The sequence below is a fragment of the Mesoplodon mirus genome (genome assembly GCF_964341445.2).
Source record: "Mesoplodon mirus genome assembly, chromosome: 20".
In the NCBI taxonomy this organism is placed as follows: Eukaryota; Metazoa; Chordata; class Mammalia; order Artiodactyla; family Ziphiidae; genus Mesoplodon; species Mesoplodon mirus.
The window spans coordinates 11936422-11957295 of NC_138996.1; the positions used below are offsets into that span (position 1 = coordinate 11936422).

The window sequence follows — 20874 nt, forward strand, 5'->3', positions numbered from 1 at the left end:
CATGCTGTCCAAATGGTGATGTTAAACTCTGATCACTTGGTTAAGGTGGTGCCTTCCAGGTTTCTCCACTATAAAATTACTATTTCCCCTTTGTAATTAATAAGTATTTCGTGGGAAGATAAAAAGATATTTGAGACAATCAAGGAAATCTGATTTGGACTGAATTCAGATGATAGCAAGGAATTATATGTTTTGCTAAGTGTAATAAGAGCTTGTGGCTATAAAAGCAAACTCCATACTTTTTAGAGATACATATTTTTAAGAGTACACAGGGTGAGACTTACTTCTTAAAAATTAAAAAAAAAAGAGAGTGAAATAAAGGAGTGGATAAAACAAATACCGCAAAACCTTGATAACTGTTAAATCTGGGTGAAAACTATATGGAGCTTCACTGTATTCACCTCTCGACCTTTGCATATAGTTTGAATCTTACTTTACTAAGAGACCATTAAGTAACATAAGGGGACAATCTAAACCAACTGGAAGGGACACTGTGACTTGGAAGTGAAGCAAAAAATGACAAAAGGCGGGAGAGTATTTTCATGCTGTGTAGGTTGATTTTATAGGTGTAAAAGCATCTCCAACCCAATTAAGACTTAACTGAGGGAAAAGCATTTGAAATAGTATTTGTGGGACTCTAGAAGTTGTCTGAATTCTGCTGGAAGAACAAAATTTAGTTTCATTAGCTTTTATAAAGGCTTACGATTTATGAAGTACTTTCATAGGTAGGTAGGTAGGTAGGTAGGTAGACAGATGGCCAGACAGACTCCCCCTCACAACTCTCACCTCCACTGGAGAAGCAGGCCACATGGCTGTTCAAGATCACACCGCAGTTGGCAGAGCCTGATTGAAGCCCTGGCCCTGCACTCTTTCAGTGACCCCGCAATGGCTCTTGTATTCAGGAGATACAATGATAACCTCCCTAAATTAAATGCACATTGTTTAACAGAACTTTCTTAGGTATTTGGCAAATTCTACCTTCTCAAATACAAATACTTCTTCCTTTACTCCTTCCTGATCAATTCAGTCCTAAAGCCATTAGGTGGGGCTGAGCAAGGTAAGTGTCTGTGACAGAACAGGATATTAAAGGGTCTACCTCCTCACAAAACTTTTTAATTACAAAGGGAAAAAAGAGTAACTTTACAGTGGATAAACCTGGCAGATACCACCTTAGCCAAATGATCAGTGGACATCACCAGTAATGGGACACATTAAAGTCCTGCACCACCTACAGGATGTAGTATGTGATAGTCCTGTTGAAGATGCAGAACTTGGATCATGAGGAACGAGATGAAACCAAACTGAGGGATATTCTGTAAAATAACTGCCTTCTAACTTTTTTTTTTTTTGCTGTACATGGGCCTCTCACTGTTGTGGCCTCTCCCGTTGCAGAGCACAGGCTCCGGACGCGCAGGCTCAGCAGCCATGGCTCATGGGCCCAGCCACTCCGTGGCACGTGGGATCTTCCCGGACCGGGGCACGAAATCCCATGTCCCCTGCATCGGCAGGCGGACTCTCAACCACTGCACCACCAGGGAAGCCCTGCCTTCTAACTTTCAAAAGCCTCAAGGTCAAAGTCTAGGAAAGATGGAGAAGTTGTTCCAGACTGAAGACTTAAGAGTCACGACAACTAAATGCAGCAAATGATTCTCAACTGGACCCTTCTGCTATAATGGACGTTCTGGACCAACTGGGCAAACTTGGATAGAATATGAGCATCGGATGGTAGTAATCAGATGCTAATTTCCTGAGTTTGATCGCTGTGTCAGTTCTGTAAGATGTGAAAGTTTAAAAAAAAATCCACTAGTTCTTTCATATTCTTCCTTTCAAGAGGTGGAGCCTAATTTCCCTCCACTTGAGTGTGGGCTGCATTTAGCAACTAATTTCTTGTAACAAATATAATGAAGTTGAAGTGACTGTCCCACTTCAAGATAGGTCAAACTCTTTACAGCTCCCTTGGAGAGCTTGCTCTAGGAGAAGTTAGCTTCCATGGATGAGGACAAATTAGCAGTCTATGGAGAGGCCCACACAGTGAGGACCTGAGGGTGTCCTGTCAAAGCCACGTGACTGAGCCAGCTTGGAAACAGACCGTCATCCCCAGCTAAGAGCTTGACTGCAACTTCCTGAGTCTTCCTGAGCCAGACCACACAGCTAAGCTGCTCCCAGATTCCCAACCCTCAGAAACTATGGGATGATAAACACTGGTAGTTTTAGAATGCTAAGTTGTATGGTAATCCGTTACGCAGCACTAGGTAACACAAGGAGAATGTCCTTGTTCGTAAGAAATACACAATAAAGTCCTCAAAGGTGAGCCGGCAGCATGGCAACTGACTCTCAAGTAGTTCAGGAAAAAGAAAAAGTTTAGTACTGTTCTTACAACTTTTTAAAAAAATAAATCAGATTATTTCAAAATAAAAAGTTTAAAAGATACAATATAGATTTATTGTTAACTTTTAAAAGGCTCAGCATAAACAGCAGGCAGCCACTGCTATCCCACGTATTAAATTCTAACATGTTACTGCTAAATAAGGGCCAGTGTTCTCCCATTTTTTCCCCTCCAGGATTATAGCTATTACGTATGGTGAAACATAACAAGGTTCACTCCTTAAACCCTGAAGTCACTTATTTGGCCCTTCCCTACTATCAAAGCATGCTTGTCACTCACAGGAGTCAAACTGGTCCATGTACAATGGTCATTAAACGGAGGGATGACGTCCAAGTGACTTCACTTGACTCCTTCACTTCTGAATGACTTGCATCGGTACAAGCGTTACCGCTTTTAGCATCAATTCAAGAAATAATGAATGGGCTTCCCAACGGAATAACTATATGGACATGTTTAGATTCAATTCAAAGAAACAACTGAAAGAGGCATATTTTAAACAACTGTGGAAATGTGAATATGGACTCAGCATGGAATAATTAAGAAATTATTATTCACCTCTATCAGGTAAGATAATGGCACAGTGGTTATGGTTCTTAAAATCCTTGTTGGAGACAAATACTGAGATATCTATGGGTGAAATATATGCTATCTGGATTTACATTAATACTTCAGAAAAACAGCAAAGAAATCCATGAGGTACACTTGTCTAAAAGTAGTTTATTTAAATTCACTTTCACATTCTAACGGATAATGAATGCTGTTCTCTGAATAATTGAATAAATTATGCCATTAAAAGAACTATCATACATTAAAAAGAGTTTTGCATGACAAAAAAGTCATAAACAAAGTTAAAAGACAACTGACAAACTGGGAGAAAATGTTTACAACATATTCCACAGACAAAGGGCTAACTAACATCCCTAGCATATAAAGGGACAAAAGACCAAAATTCCAACAGATAAATGGGAAATAAAAAAACACAAACATAATTCACAAGGTAATGACTCTTAAACATGAAAGAAAATGTTCAAACTCAAAGAAACACGAATTAAAACACTGAGATTCCATTTCTCACCTCTCAGACTGGCCAAAATTAAAATCTAGGACAACACCTTCTGTTTGTGAGGTTAGGGGGAAACATTCTCTACGCTGCTGGTGGGAATGCAAACCGGCACAGCGATTTGAAGGGGAATTTGGCCAAATATCTAACAAAACTAGGTATATGCGTACTTACCGTTTGGTCCAGCAAATTCCACTTCTAGAATTCAACCATGAACGTATACCACCACCAATACAAAAACACACACGCCCATGGTTATTCACTGACTCCTGATGAATCCAAAATCCTGGAAACAATCTAAATGCCCATATTCAGAGTGGTTGAATAAACCATGTACATCCACATAATGCCGTATCATAAAGTTAAAAAAAGAAAACACTGAGGGTGAGCTCTTTGAACTGGCATGGAGTAACTGCAACAGTATGCTGCTCTTCATGTACGAAAAAAGGAGATAAAAGGAAATACACGCGTGTGTGCTCACCTGTGCAGAAGAAATAAAGGATGAACTAGAGACCAGAGAGACTGGTCATGTAGAGGGTGGGTGGGAAAGTGGGAGAAAAAGAGGAAATGAGAGTGGGGCAGCAGGGGTGAGGAGGGATGACACTGTGGGCAAACCTCTGTGAACGACAGTAGCTCTAGAACTACAGTCATGCTGCACGTACCCTTCACACTCTCCCCTGACACAGACGCACATGCCCCCAAGACGTGGGAGAACCCCGAATGGCACACCAACACTAACAACTGAGCCTACCGTATCACAAATGAAAAACATAAGCACACTGAAGGAGGTGGGGAAGGAGGAACTAATCTAAGTCAGCCTTATCCTGATGGGATATGCAAGGCTAAGACAGAAAGAGCTGTACATAAATGCCGTAATCTAGTTAGGGAATGTTTCCTACAGTGGTTTGCCATCCTCAAACCACCTTATGTGCATATTAGACGTGAACGAGTAAGAAAATGTAGTGGAGGCAATTAGAGTCAGGTTTCTTACTGTTCAAGAAAGAAGTTACCAATACGGAAAGGTGGAAGGCTGGAACAACCTTGTGGTGTTTGATTAAAATCCAAGGTAGCAGAGTAAACTCAGTATAGGCATGTATATATGTGTCGGTCAGGATACGGACATACATTTCCCACCTCGGTCCACTGAGGGAGCCTAGAAGCAACACCCTGTAACAGTAAGGACACAGAACACTCACATCTTCATTTCTAAACACCATTCTCCAATCAAAGGAACCCGGGCTCCTTGGAGAAGGAGCCGATACTTGGCCTGGAGCACGGAAAATATGAGATGAACCAGAAACATCTTGTGACGCCAGCAAGTAAGGAAAAAAAAAATGATGGGGCTTATCGAAAGGACACAAGATTCCATTTGCAACAACGTAGGTGGACCTGGAGGGTATTATGCTCAGTGAACTAAATCAGACAGAGAAAGACAAATACTCTGTTATCATTTATATGTGGAATCTAAAAAACCAAATGAATGTACATGACAAAACAGAAAGAGACTGACAGATATAGAGAACAGACTAGTGGAGGAGGAGGAGAGGGAAGGGAAGAGGGGCGAGATAGGGTTAGGGGATCAAGAGGTACAAACCACCATGCATAAAACAAATACCCAATAAATAAATAAATAAATAAAGCAACTATACCCCAATTAAAAAAAAACAATGATGCTTTAAGGATATATTGTACAGCATCAGGAAATATAGCCATTATTTTATAATAACTTTAATGGAGTATAATCTATAAAAATATTGAATCACTATGTTGTACACCCGAAAGTAATATAATATTGTAAGTCAACTATACTTCAATTAAAAAAAAAAGGAGAACACAGGAACCAACCTAAAGAAGCTCCTAATGGCCAAAGCTGGAGTAATTTGAGCAACAAAATAAATATCTGTTAAATGCACACTGATAAAAATAATCAATTAAATAATAAAGAAAGGAAGGAATAAATAGCAAATGATCAGGCAAATACCACATGAACAACTGTCGCCGACAAGATCCACTGATGGATGCTAAAATTAGTGGGTAAAACTTTACAGAGAAACGGGATACTTGCCTAGCCTCGCAGTATCTTTCCCTAAGATATTTATGAACTACAAAGGGAAAGACAATAGAGACAGCAGAAACCACCTTAACACAACCAATAAGAAGACAACACAACCAATAAGAAGACAACACAACCAATGATAAGACAACACAACCAATGATAAGACAACACAACCAGTAATAAGACAACACAACCAATAAGAAGACAACACAACCAATAAGACGACACATCGACATCACCAGCTCGACATCACCAGCTCGTGAGGTGATGCAGTGGGAAGGATTCATGTCTGCGGTGTTCTTCCAAAAGTGCAACACCTCAGGCTCATCATGAAAAAAAGTCAGACAGACCCTCACTGAGGAACAGTCAACAGAGTAACTGATTAACACTGCAACAGGCTAAGGAGAAATAACTAAATGCAATGTGAGATCCTAGAAAAGAGGCACTAGAGGAAAAATTGGTGAAATTTAAATAAAGTCTTTAGTTTCAGTCATAGCATTTACTGATGTTATTTAATCTCCTGGGTTTGATAACTGTACTATGGTTATGTAAGATCTTATTATTAGGAGAAGCTTGATGAGGGATATACGGAAATTCTATTATTTTTGCAACTGTACTGTAAGTTTAAAATTAGTTCAAAATAGAAAGTTAAAAAAAAAAACCCATACCATATATAATTGGCTAGAGCTTATAAGAAGAGAAAAGGAAGAAATTATTTCTTGCACATCCCGGCTAGGTCTAGTCAGAGATGGGAGTGAGGGAGTGGTAGCAGAATGACGTGTCCGTCGAATTCTAGACGGGACACAGGTGACGACAGAAGTCCAAAGTAACACTGGGTCCAACGCGAACATTAACAGCTTACCTACCTCGATCATGTAGGGCTAACAAAACCCGTTCATACAAGCAGGCTCTGTAGAGGTCTCCAGGAATCGGTTTTCCTGCCCAGCAGTCGAGTTCAAGCTTCTCAGGGTCAGGGGCGTGGGGATCGGGCTCAGCTAGAATATACCGATAGCCATCTTTGTTAAATGGGTGTTCCAAGGGGTAGCCATGAGGGGGAAGGCGCTGAGCAGAAAACAAAGGGTCACTGCAGAAAGGAAAAAATAAAATCAAGAAACTAAAACCCCCTCTAGCTCCAGTGCCTTCAATTCTGTAAGAAAGGCCTCTGATTTATTAGAGTTCAGCTGGAACACATGCAACTTCAAATGCTTTTCATTATTCACATAGATGATCCTGCCCTCTGCAGGCAAAACGGGGAAATGAAAGTTACTGTAATCTGTATGGATAGCCAGTAGACCACAGGGGAGAAAGGGTGCGGAGGAACAAAGGCAGGTGCCTTTAGCGTATTTATTACCATAAACTAACAAACAGAAACTCAAGAGAGATGAGCACGTACTACCTATCTCCAGGCTGAATGAGAAATGACCTGGATGTCGCCACCTCAGCACTGAACAAAGTGAAAGGAACAGCCTTGAGAGGGGAGAGGCAGAAAGTTTACGTAAAAGGGCTAACATTCAGTATCGGTTTCACCCTCTCTGGTCCATCTACTCTTCCTCAAGATGCCTTAATGGAACTTTACTCCCAGGTAAACCACCACAGGCATGCTGCCCCAGGGCTGTTGCCCCAGGGCTGTTTCACTTAGTAACAAGTTGCTAAAACAGGTCACCTAGTCTGGGGCTCATTCAAAGTGCTAAGGATTTGAGGAAAAGGGACAGGCTTGCGTGCTCAGACACCTGAGCCCTTCCCCGCTGACGGGCTCTGCCGTCCGGCCGCAGAGGGCGCTCTAACAGTGGTCAGTGGGGTGGGTGTTCTGCCCACCTCCGGGCCTTCTTGGTGGTCCCGGTGGCCCCGCCATCCTGCTGTTTGCGCTTAGCTCCTCTTCCTTTTCCACTGCTTCCCGCTGCAATTCCCCCTTTAAAGAAAAGGCAGATCACGAATGAGCTGTGACAGATGCCCCGTGGGGATGCTAACACTCCCAGCGTGCATTTGTGTAACACCACAGGAGGATTTCCTGCCTGAAAGCAGGCTGCGCTTCACCCTGGCTCAGAACGATTCTGCTGAGAGGCTCCCACCCCAGGACTCTGGGTTCTGGCAGTAAGTCCAGTGAACCTAGCGCTGACGATACCTGTGTTATAGTTTCGACTTTCGCTTCTTAAATAACTGCAACTACCTAGTACACTTTCCGAGGATGTGACACAAATGCATTTTCACTCGTTCAGATTCCAAACACCCAGAGCTAGAAACAAGTGCATGGATAAAACCCTTTTCCACCCAAATGAATACAAACACCCGTAAGGAGAGAATATCCTCACTACAAGGCGCGGTGCGCGCGTGCTTGAACTCCACATGGCGCACACTCCATAAGCGCAAGAGAGGCGCAGCATCTGCTAAAGCACTGGACTTGAATTTCCAACAAGACAAAAGTACACCGAACATGGAAAACAAAAACAGAGGTACTAAAAAGGTGTTTCTGTCCAGTGCTGCTAGGCATCCAGTACGGTTGTCTGTGACACGAGCAGGAAAGGCGGCTTTAAATTTAGCAGGCGATCTTTACAATTATTACAATGGTGCCAATGCCCCAAATTTAGGTTAGGCTAACCTGGCTTGTGGAATTAAGAGAAAATACCCATAGAGAATTCATAACTTTTCTTTTTTAAAAAATGAGCTACATACAAGGGCCACAAGGAATACTACCTTGTATATTTCTAAAATAGGTGCTCTGAAATATTTGTCCAGTTCTGTCATTCCTCTCAGTTTGTTTTTCGAACTTCCAGAAAATATCCCTGGACTGTAGGAAAACACCTTTATGTAAACAACTGCATGAAGTAATGTATCAATTTGGGGCAAGCTTGGAAATTATCAGCAGTTCTGCTGCAATAAAAAGAGGATCAAGGGCTTCCCTGGTGGCGCAGTGGTTGAGAGTCTGCCTGCCGATGCAGGGGACACGGGTTCGTGCCCCGGTCAGGGAAGATCCCACATGCCGCGGAGCGGCTGGGGCCGTGAGCCATGGCCGCTGAGCCTGCGCGTCCGGAGCCTGTGCTCCGCAACGGGAGAGGCCACAACAGTGAGAGGCCCGCGTACCGCAAAAAAAAAAAAAAAAAAAAAAAAAGAGGATCAAGACACTGAAGGCAGGTCATATTCTGCATAGACAGGACCAGATTCATGCTGAACTTCCTTTTACGAACATACCAGGTTGTCATTCCTGGTCCTCATAAAAGGCTTAATGTTAAACGGCTGCAACATTAACATCTCTAGTTCGAGTTACCTTAATCAAAAAACTATTAAGTTTTTATCGGCATCTGCATTTCAATTATTTTGAGAGAAGTTTTAGATCCATCTTGAACAAAACAAGCAACACAGAGGGGACTGCTGGCCATGTTAGGCAGAATATGACAACGTACAAGCTTCCAGTTACCAACATTAAACCGGAACTACTGTTTCATATCGAGTGCTACGGCCACCATCTCCACAATGCTTTAAAAATGTAACTTAGGTTTAGCTTCTACCACAACTCAGCGAAAAGCATTTTCCAAAACACAAAATACTTAAGTCTGAGAGGCTGAAAGAAGACAGAGGAGGAATTCACCTCCAAAAGAGGCTCCACCTGTAAGAACAGAAGTGGCACCATGTATTTGTTAAACGTTAACAATTAAAAGGAGATTAAAATTACAATTTTGTAATTTAACAATTACATAATTTTAACAAATAATGTAAAAAGATGAACAATACACTTAGCTATTTCCCACCCATCTTAGCATATTAGTAACAGTGGAAGTGATTACATATTTAAGATGCTACCACTGCAAAAGACAAGGTAATGACACCATGTGTCAGATGAATAGCTAGCTACCACCCCATTATACCCACTCTCATTAGATTACCATTAGCAGCAAAGGGCTTTCCTGCTCTGAGATGGGTTAGAGAGCAAAATATGCTACAGTGGGTGATCAACACAGAAATGCTGTCATGTGAATAAGCTGAAGATTAAGGGCAAGAAAAATGAGAAGATGGGCAGGAAGTGTATCATATAACAGCTGAATTAAGGAAAAAGCGTGCAGAGCAAGTGAATCTAAATTAAGTGTTAGTTATGAAGATACAGATGGGGAGTCTAATATAAACACAGCGAATCTGACCTTAAAACTGTACCTTGTTTTATGCTAAATCCGTTTCACTTAAGACCAAACCGTAGTGTAAAGTGACAAAAAGTTCTCCCCTACTACCAACTGTCAAACCCTTGGCTAGCTCCTAAAAATTGAGATTTGGACTTTAAAGCATCTTAGTAAATATCCAGTGAAGAGTCAACCCAAAGACTGCCCAATTCTAGGCACATCTGAATTGAACAGCTTACAAGGATTTCATCGATGAGACACTGAAACACTTACCATTTAGATTCCCACTGGTAGACACGGCACTGCTTTGTTTTTGGTTGTCATAAGCAGGACCAATGTTACTAAGATCCTAGAGGGAAAAATATTCAATTATAAAGGGAGGCTATCTAATCAAACCAACCTGGCAATGCTCAAAAGAACAGGAGAAATTCTAATTGAATGACAACCTAGATCTGAAACCTGCAGAGGTCCCAAACTTAGATGCTTCAGGGATCAGCCAGTAACACATGTGAGGCAGCCAAGTGTAAGGATCCAAGTGGTTTAAGAATGAGGATGAGTGGCAACCAACCCGTGCTGGGGGGCACGGCTGGGTCAAGGGTGCACCTCCCTGTGGGAAGCAGACCCAGTGTAGTCAGAGCTTCCAATTTTTTTCTCTTAGAGCTTCGCATTTTACAAGAAAAGGCAGAAATCTGAATTTCTATATGAAATCTTAAATTTTCAATGTGGGCAGATCAAACATTTTTTTTTTTTTTTTTTTTTTTTCCTTTTTGCGGTATGCGGGCCTCTCACTGTTGTGGCCTCCCCCGTTGCGGAGCACAGGCTCCGGACGCGCAGGCCCAGCGGCCATGGCTCACGGGCCCAGCCGCTCCGCGGCATATGGGATCCTCCCAGACCGGGGCACGAACCCGTATCCCCTGCATCGGCAGGCGGACTCTCAACCACTTGCGCCACCAGGGAGGCCCGGCAGATCAAACATTTTAAGGTACAGCTGAAAGATCTGACCTCCCGAGATGCTGAATGTGAGCCCTGCCATTTAAACAAAGAGGGGAAGTTTTCTTTTTCCTCATATTATGCTAGATACACAACACAAATTCTTCTTCACAGCCAATTTTTCTTCACACTAACAAATGTTTTTAGAGCAAAATCTGAGATGGAAAGAAAAGGAGAAATAACTTGGAATGGCATATTTGTGTTACAAGTGAGGAAATGGAAGTTAAAAAAGACAAAAATGACACGCATCAAGTCATAACATTTTAGGGAAGAGCCAGAACTAAAACACCAGTCTCCTGGTTTAAGGTGAGTGTTCTTTCTTTCCATGTGTAGTAAGAACCATTTATTTGGAACCCACCATGCTATGGGCATTTGTAAGTGGCAAATATACAAATGTAAACAAACCCTGATTCTCTCTGTCCCCATGGCTTAAAAATCAAAAGGAGATTATGAAGCATATTAATGTACCTGATCCAGAAGGCCAAATTTGGGGTAATCTTCTTCTGGGTCCTTACTCCCAGGATCGGGGTGTTCCTTTACTAAGAATACATCTCTTTCTTTACTCTAAAAGGAAACAGTATTTTAGTATTACTGGAAATTTTATACTTAAAATGAATGGATGATGAACCGCTAACTCCAATCCCTAGGTGTAATCTCCAAATCCCAAAGCCCGCCCCCCACCAGAAAAAAACTCAACACACAACAGTATTGTTTTTCCCTGATTAGAAAATTAATGCATGACCATCAAAAAATTCAAATAGAGAAACTTAAAAAAATGAGAGCCACTGTCCTTCATAACCCTCACCCATCCCTGCATCTCACAGAGATACATACTGTTAACAGCTTGCGCTGACTTCTCCCCAGGTGCTGTCTCTAATTCTAAGGACAATAATGTTCAGAGTTTTTTTTTTTTTAATCAAAGAAAACAATTGTCTCCAATTTCAATATAAAAAATTATACTTGCCAAAGTGCACTGGACAAAGGTTTCAGCGTCGTACATAAAACTACCATGTCTTCATTTAAGACACAATGTGCAATTTACTGATTTTGTGTGAAAACTATTAAAATTCACAATTGCGCTCCAAGATTTAATACTAAGTTGTTCTCATTTTCTCCGTCATCACATTATTTCAATGAGACCAAAAAAAAAATATATATATATATACATATATACATATAAATTCTTACAAGGAACACTGGTTTTCTAAATGTTGAGTCTAGTCAATTTTAGCCTACTTACCATCGTCTTAACAATGTTATTTGGCCAGGTCATTTTCCCAGGTCTCTGTCTGGTCGTCATGCACTCCCAATATTTATCAATAAATGGTATGATATCCTAATTTTCAAAACAAAATATACTAAAGCTTTTATAGTTGCTTTCAAAATTATACTCACAAAAAGAAAAAACGCAGCATTTTCAAAGACCTTGTCAGAATCAAAAGACAAATTCATGTTTTGCCTTTTAATAACTGAACAAATACATAATTGCATGCGAACAACATATAGGTTTTGGGGAATTTCAAACAAGTATACATATACAAGGACTTCCCTGGTGGTCCAGTGGTTAAGACTCCGCGCTTCCACTGCAGGGGGCACGGCTTCAATCACTGGTCGGGGAACTAAGAGCCTGCATGCAGCAAGGCGCAGCCAAAAAAAAAAAGATTCTGATTCAAACAAGTATATACAACTCTTAGTCACATAGGGTTTATAATCCAGTTAAAGGGAAAAGATCCGCCCTAACCCTGTAAGATGACTCCCAAGTACTCTCTCTCCTGAGCTCCTGTTCCTCCCCACCAGACGCATCTCCACCTGGAAACCCCGCAGGCACCTCAGACTTCTCGTGACCGAGACTGAACTCTGTACCTCACCTCATAAATCTGCTCTTAACACTCAGAATCGCCCGTCACCCCGAGTCACAGGCTTGACACACGGAGTCACTCTTGTTCTTCTCGTACAACCTGCGCATCTAAACGGTCACCAAGTGAAATTTTTTTTAATATATATATATTTATTTATTTACTTACTTACTTGCTTATTTATTTATTTGTTTGTTTGTTTGTTTGACTGTCAGGTCTTAGCTGTGGCGTGCGGGCTTCTCTCTAGTTTTGGCGCGGGCTCTAGAGTGTGAGGGCTCAGTAGTCTAGCGGCATGTGGGATCTTAGTTGCCCGACCAGGGATCAAACCCGTGTTCCCTGAACTGGAACAGCAGATTCTTAACCACTGGACCACCAGGGAAGTCCCACTAAATGAATTTTTAAATTTCAGAAACTTTTCACCAATCAGGGCTCCTTTCCACCCCCACTGCTTTGACTGTGGTCCTCGCCAGTCCCTGCTTGCATGACTACAACAATCTCTGAGCTTGATCCTCTGGCACCAACTTCCCCCCATCCTAGGCCACCTCCCCCAGTCCACCAGAGTTTGTCCGCCGCTAACACCTTCCACCAGAATCAGTTCCGTGAACACCAAATCTTTACTAAAAGGAACCAGGCTGAATCAGGCAAAGCACAAGGGAAGACTGGGATGTTTTGTTGTTCCAGAAAGTAAGGAAGAGTTCAAAGACTGAAGAGGGACATATCAAAAAGTGTCAGGAGTCAGCCGGGATGGGTCTACACTGGTCAAATCTGAGCATCAGAAATCCAGAAATCCCATAATGGACTATAAAAATCAGTGATTCTTAAAATTAAAAACAACAACAACAACGGTGGGGGGGAGGACTCTTCTTTACAGAAGAACTGTAAACCAGTAAATGTATTCTGTTTACAATGACCATTCTATTAACTGCTTCAGGCTAGGACAGTCAATGGCTGCTACAACCACTGCTTGAAAGCGTTCACACAAACGATGTATTACCCCATAAATTACTTAATAATTACAAAGAAAAAGGGGTCTCTTTACAATGGAAACATCAAGTAGTTAAATTCAGGATGACTAATAAATAACCTCTTTACCCAAGTAGTCAAATTTAGGATCACTAATAATAAAACAAAGCAATATCTTATGTCTCCTGATGTGATACACAGAAAAACACACACTATCTACATAATATTCTTGCCAAAAATGTTTAACCCAAACCTAATCATAAGGAAATAATCAGATAAGTGCAAATTGAGGAGCATCATGGCAAATAACGGTCTAGGCTCTTCAAAACTTCAAATGTTATAGCAGACTAAAAAAACAAAGTAAAATAAAGGAACTATTCTAGAGATAAAAGAGACATTACAACTAAATTTAATGTGTGATCCTTGATCAGGTCCTGGATAGAAGAAAAGGCTATGATGGATATTATTTAGACAATAAAAATACTGAGAAAATATACATTCACTACACAAAAATATAAACTGTATATTTAAGATAGTTGTATTGCATCAACATTAAGTTTTTTCAGTATGATCACTGTACTGTGGTTATGAGAGAGTATTGGGTAAAGTGTAATATCTACAATTTAGTCTCACATAAGCTTAGGGGGACTATATAGATATGGGGAGATAAAGCAAACACAGCAAAATGGTAAAAGCTGGCAAATCTAGATAAAGAATAAACAGATGTTCATTGTACTATTTGAATTTTTCTATATATTTGAAAAATTCAGAATAACAATTTAGAGGAAAAAAAAACTAAGAGGCAAACCTAATCACAGCACACCTCTATTTAAATGCGTTCTTTTTAATGTAGGAAAAGAGGTGGGGGGGTGAGGCGTGGGGAGGGGGACCCTCTGCTGACTCCTCCGGCTTACAGGATTAAGTCCTAACCTCTCTGTTTAGTAGAAAAGGCCCTGGTCAGTCTGATCCTGAATATATTCGTCTCACTAAATACCTTACACCAACCAGTGTCTTTCTTTTTTTTCTTTTTTTTTTTTTGGCCTGGCCGCACAGCTTGCAGGATCTTAATTCCTCAACCAGGGATCGAACCCGTGCTCCCTGCAGTGGAAGCATGGCCCCTGCAATGGAAGCTCCAAATCCTAACCACTGGACAGCCAGGGAATTCCCCAACCAGTGTCTTACAAACTGTAGGCTGCAGTCAATTAGTAGGGTATAAAATCTATTTTGCAGGTCAATACTAGCATTGACTAGAATAGAAAATATCAGCATGCAGAGGGAAAAGATCAGAGGGTGCCTCAGTTTTAAATGAGAGTGGGTACATATGCATGTATACCAGGTCACAGTGTAAACTCCAAAGTTGTAAAATTTACTTAACTCATATTTTGTTACCATGAGTCCCAGTAGGAAAGACTCACAGATGGGCTGATCATCTAATTCTGAGTCCTGACTTTAGTCCTGCTGTTTTCCAGTTTAACAATAAAGGATGAATCTTTTTAATAAACTGGCCTTTTCCCCTGACAAAATCTGTGATTGGCGTCCATAAAAACAGCTCAAACTAAGCTGAGAAGGTTCACCTCAAGGTCTCATTATTAACTGTGGGACAGACAGTTGTTTGTTTCTATAAAGCCAATCAAAACTATTTAAGGATTTATCTTTCTTGTTTTTAAAAATATACTTTTTAATATAAGGATTCATCCTTCTAACAGCTAAGCCAATGACACAATGAGCACACACTAGGAAGTTAGTAAATCACATGAAATGAGAACAAGGTAACCCCTTAATTCGTCATATATTCATAAAAATTGGGGGGAAAGAACTTACTGTTAGACTGTACAGTTGACCCTTGAACAACTCTGGGATTAGGGGCACCGACTGTCTACACAGTCAAAAATCCTCATGTAGGTTTACAGTCAGCCCTCTGTATTCGTGGTTCTACATCCAAGGATTCAACCAACCTTGAAATGTGTAGTACTGTAGGATGTACGTAGTGAAAAAAATCTGCACATAAATGGACCAGTGAAGTTCAAACCCATGCTGTTCAAGGGTCCACTGTATTTAGAAGTTCCTCCTGATTCTTTGGCATCATTGCAATTACAATAATTCTATCTCTACCTTATCTTTGGAGAACATGGTTTTCGGATGTTCATCCTGTGTTCGGGACTGCCAGGTTAGGTTGGCCAAAGCGCTAAGGCACATTTCTTTCAAGTCTATGAAAACAAAAAGGAAGAAAAAGTTGCCTGTAGTAATATATCCCTGTTACCAAAAGAATATTCAACTAGGTGGTCCACAGATTAACAACTACGGCAGCAAAGAATAGAGTCATCATTTGATCTGAAACGGACAATAGCAATTATTCAGAGCTCAGCCCCAAGGTAACTTCTACCAGCTACCAAGCAAAGGTTTCCCGATTCTGCTGAGCCCAAATCCCTTTTCTTTGCCAGCTAACCAGAGGACAGTCACTTTGCAGTACTCCGGAGTTTGTCCTTACTTGCTTGCTTCCGGAGGAAGTAGGTATTCCCACTATGATGGCATACATTGCAGTGGAAACTGTAGTTGGTCATGAAAGGTAGACAGGATCTGGAGAACAGCCAAATTGTGCAAATTAGTGAAGTTCTGAACACACGCTTATGAGAAGTAAATCAACGGGGATCCTTTCCCTCCGTGAAAGTTACATAATAACGCTAATGTATTAATATACTCTTAAAACTTAAAAAGGTCATCAAGGGAATTCGCTGGCGGTCCAGTGGTTAGGGTTCCATGCTTCCATTGCAGGGGGCACAGGTTCAGTCCCTGGTCGGGGAACTAAAATCCCACATGCTGCGCAGCAGGGTCAAAAAAAAAAAAAAAAAAGTCACCAAAACAGGGCTCATATTTTTACAAATACCTGGATTTTTCTGTCACAAAAATTTAGTAAGACATTATCCACTATAGTTGATAATTCGGCATCTGCAAGGTTCTGACCTGAGCGCTACCCAAGCTAGTTTATTATAGTTTGTAAGCACCTAAAAGAGTATACCAGGTGACTTGTGGAAGAAGACAAAGTAGTCTCTCTAAATATCTTTACATTTAAATATCTGTATTTATATTATATTCAAGTATCTTCGTAAAGTGCCAATACCATTGTTGGAAAGGGCAGACAGGTATAAAAAGATTAATTTTTAAATGTAAATAATTATTCGAGAACAACACAGAAGTCACAAAACATTACTTGCCTCATTACCAAATGAATCCTACAGATGATAGTCTTATTTAAGAGTTTAAAGGACCCAAGAAGTAACTTCAGATTTAAGAGTTAGGGAAGATTTTTTGAGGACACAAGTTAGGGTTTGGAAAGATGAGTTGGTCTTCTTTTCTACAGGCAAACTATTTTCTGTAGAGATGAGAAAGTGCAAACTAGGAGGCAAAGGGGCAAACCGGTGTACACAAGTTTGGCCAGGGGAGGGGAGTTGTCGGGGGTACGGTGAAAGATAAGGCTTGAAAGGTAAGAAGTACAAGAGGCCTTACATGCCTCTTGTACTTGTACAAGAGGCCTTACATGCCTCTTGTTCTTACAGGAACATCTTGAAGGGGAGGCCACCTTGTGAAAGCAGTAAGTTTGGTGATAGGATGGGTCTGAAGGGGGGAAGAGATTAGAAACGGGAATATGGAAGAAGCTTCTGTAGCAGTTCCAGCAGATGGTTTAAAAAAAAAAAAAAAAGTCCTCACCTCGAGTGAAACAATAAAAATGGAAAGGACAAGCAAGTGTACAAGAAGAAAAAAATTGCTCAAGCTTGGTAGCTGATTTGATGGGGGCGGGCATGAAATAAAAGGAGTCCTAACCACTAAGACTGCTTGTATCATAGAGGAAATCTTCTAAGAGGTGAGCTGGGGGCAAGAGAAGGCCTGTTTGAAGGTAGAGAGGAAGAAACTGGTGGAGGGAGAGACTGAGGGCTAACAGGAACCATGCATTAGAGAAGTGTGGTGGCTGTACTGGGTGACTGGAAAAGTACAGGGAGAGCTTGGTCCTGAAAAGGAGAACGTAAAAGAAAAACAAAAGACTGGTTTAAGTTGGAAGAGAAGAAATCAAAATAAAGGCAGGTTTTTCTTGGACTTTGCTGAAACTGGTTTAAGGTATCCTTAAAGAGATGCTCCCAAGTGTGTGTCTACTGCCACCACTCAAGGGATTAAGAAATATCCTTATGACTGTTAAGATCGAGTTCCCTTACCCTTACCTCTCTCTAGAGCCCCTTCCACTAAACAGGCCATTGTGATAAGCTCCCTTACAGAAGAGATAGGCAGGTATACAGTTACCTAATTCAAATACAATCAGGTGTTTAGAGCAGCCTTTTTCATACCTGCTAGCTCACTCACTTCCTCCAGCTCAGCCATAAACGATAATCTGTCCCACCTGCTGGGTTTTAGGTATAACTTCTCAAATTCAGGTACAAACTGGTCTCTACCAAACCTCTGAACTGTGGTTTGATTCACTGCTGGATTGCTCCACATGATCACTCTGATAAATTTCCTTTCCTAGGCCCTGTTTATCCAAACAAATTCTCCTTGGCCAAAGTGGCCCAATTTTAGGTCTTTTCTAACTGACCAGCTTATATATTTTCCCTATAGATCTTTCTACCAAGATCACTTCTTCCTGATCCTTCAGTCATTTTCTTTCTTTTTTAAACATTCTATCCTTGCTCACGAGTCACATATTAACCAGAACATTAGTATTTCTTTAACTTTTTTTACTAGAAAGCAGTCATCAAATTATAAAGGAAGGTTATTTCTTCACAAACCCATCCAAGGGGGGTTAATTTCAGAATTAACAACGCAGCCCTGTTCTGAGACAGTCTTATCTAAATTTATTTGTATAATACGGACCATAAAGAACACCCCAGAGAGGGAGCAGTATAGTTATTTCCATAGACAGTGAGTCAGTAATGCTGCCTTGCTAGCTGTTGACCGAATCCCCAGAATAAGTAAAGGAGCATTTCATTCTCAATCGTTCATAAAATGATTTTAATTCACTAGAAGACGTGTAAAGACTGGAAATTGGTTTTGCTGAGGAGAGAATTCAGGACACCTGAAGGGAGTGAATTAGAAACCAAAAGGAAAAAAAGGATGGTTCAGGCATGAAGAGGACTGGCCATCTCAAATTTTTGACATCAGGCTTTTTCCACCATACACACCAACCCTTTCCCCCAAATCCACAATACCCAATAGAAGGTTTAAATGACATTGTCTCAAATTTGTTTATTTAATGCTTTGTAATTACATGGTTTGTCTCCCGTCCAGGTCCTAAGTGCAAGAACAGGGATAATAACTATCATTATACCTGTTAAGGGCTTGCCCTTAGTGGACAGAAGACACGCTCAGGCTATTAAAACAATTCCTGATTCAAATCCTACTACTCACTGAACAGGGATCAGGAGACACAGGAAATACTACGCATTTACGTTTGCCTACACGCTGACTATTCGACTGTTGGACGTGTTGAGATCTAAAATTTACAAAGTGATTCTTACAAAGTCTACGAAAAATACTCACGAGGTATCTATGCCAAAGGTGTCTGCTGTGAACCATTTGGTACATATTCCACACTGCAGCTCCACCTCTCCCAACTGGCGACCATTCTCTTCATCCACGGAGCCCGCCTGAGTATCCATCACCTCTGAAGTATCCCCAGCACCTTCCTGTGTCCACAGAGCCATGAGAGTATCAAGTTAGTTGACCTGACTGTATTTTTGATTCGCTTAAAAACTTTAAAAACCAACCCTATTTTGCTCTGCAAACATCCAAAAGGAATACTTACTAGTGTATCCTTTCCATTAGAGGATTCTGTCTCCAAGCCACCACTTACATCAACTGAGTTTGCATCCCTGTAAAATAAAGAAAGCACTCAGAAAGAAGAATTTTTAAGAGAAACACACCTGAAAACGCCTATTCCCAAAGATGATGATCAAAGTGCAGCTCAACTTCACACTCCTACTTTTTTCAGCAAAGACTGTTCTCAGACTGGATGCCCAGCATTAGGAAGAATGCGACCAAGATAAACGCAAGCCCATGGGGTATCAAGGAAACCTAATCGGCCCTTACAGACAAGTCTACAGAGGATGGAACTGGTCCTGGGGGAGGTTCGAAGAGATGCAGCTTTTCCGCTCTGTTTTCAGAGGGACCATTACTTCCGCCAGTCTGGCAGCGCAAAGTGGTTTCCTCTCTGGGATTTCTGAAAGGTTCCTGCTAGAAAGTGACCTATCAGCACCCTGATGGGGTAAAAGGGCCGGGAGGTAGGAGGAGAAACTTGGGGGACAGGCCAAGCGGCGGGCGGGACTAAGGTCCGGGAGGGAGCAGGGAGAGCCATTGGCCGCAGGACCTGGGTTCGGAAGGGGCGGGCAGGAGGGCTCCCGGGAGCCGCGGGATTCCGAGAGGGGCGGGCCTGCCTGCCTGCCTCCCTCCCTCCTCCCTCCCCTCCCCCTCCCTCCCCTGTCCCCCTCCCTCCCTCCCTCCGTCCTCCTCGGGCTGCAGGACGTCTCACCCGCTTTCGGCCTCTCCAGAGCCAGGCTCCGCGGCTGGAGCAGCAGACGTCCCCTCCCCGGCCGGAGCGGCTGCTACCGCTACTACCGGTTTCGTTTCCCCTTCTTCTGCCGGTGTTGCATTTGCAGCCACTGCCGGCCCAGGTCCTGCATTCACTCCCGGGCCGGGTACGGTTCCCGCCGCCGCCATCACTGCCGCCTTCCAGACTTCTCGCGAGAATACTGTCTGCGTCTCGCGCGAGTTGCTCCCTGGCCCTCTAACCTCCAAATAGTAAAGACTCTCAGTGAGTACACCGCCTGCCAAGGGAAGGCGCTCTGTAAGCCCGCTTTAAGGTCTGGAGGGCCGACAGAGGTGGGCGGGGCCTTGGGGCTGGGTAGCTACAGACCGAGCCACGTGAAGGCGGAGGAGGTGAGATTACTAGTTGGATTTCCTCTAGGACTCGCTTCATTTCAGTGTGGACGCTGCGCATTTTTGTGACCGGGACGAAATCACCGCGCAGATGAGGCGCCTTGAGAGCGCTGGCAGCCTAGAGGCTTTGAACGCTGTGATGTGCATTGCAGACGTTCCTCACCGTTAGACGTGGGAAACGTCTTCCCGCTCCAGAAGTAGTTTGTTGTGCTGCCCTCGTGATCTGCCACTTTGAGCAGGTTTCCTAGTGGCGTCTAGAGATGGGCGGCTTAGTTTTGTGACTTTAAAATTAATTGAAAATTTAAATCAAAAAAGTAATTAGGGCGCTTCCCTGGTGGTGTAGTGGTTGAGAGTCCGCCTGCCGATGCAGGGGACACGGGTTCGTGCCCCGGTCCGGGAAGATCCCACATGCCGCGGAGCGGCTGGGCCCGTGAGCCATGGCCGCTGAGCCTGCGCGTTCGGAGCCTGTGCTCTGCAACCGGAGAGGCCGCAACAAGGAGAGGCCCACGTACCGCAAAAAAAAAAAAAAAAAAAAAAGG

At 42.2% G+C, this 20874-nt stretch overlaps 1 protein-coding gene across 4 annotated transcripts in view; it reads right to left on the reverse strand.

The window, feature by feature from the left end:
* The window catches only part of ASH2L (ASH2 like, histone lysine methyltransferase complex subunit), a 28907-nt gene extending 8646 nt beyond the window's left edge, over nt 1–20261 (reverse strand). The window contains exons 1-10 of one of the 4 annotated variants that reach the window (XM_082608880.1): nt 19929–20261; nt 19206–19272; nt 18941–19092; nt 15906–15994; nt 15530–15624; nt 11839–11934; nt 11067–11162; nt 9882–9957; nt 7318–7411; nt 6369–6586 (exon numbers count right to left, since the gene is read on the reverse strand). In XM_082608880.1, coding sequence (XP_082465006.1) covers nt 6369–6586; nt 7318–7411; nt 9882–9957; nt 11067–11162; nt 11839–11934; nt 15530–15624; nt 15906–15994; nt 18941–19092; nt 19206–19272; nt 19929–20116 — 1171 coding nt within the window. In that variant the 5' untranslated portion in view covers nt 20117–20261. Of the gene's footprint in view, nt 1–6368; nt 6587–7317; nt 7412–9881; nt 9958–11066; nt 11163–11838; nt 11935–15529; nt 15625–15905; nt 15995–18940; nt 19093–19205; nt 19273–19489; nt 19639–19928 lie in introns of those variants that run through there. The other 3 variants (XM_082608878.1, XM_082608879.1, XM_082608881.1) reach the window with 3 other exon arrangements.
* Between the last annotated feature and the right edge of the window lie 613 nt (nt 20262–20874).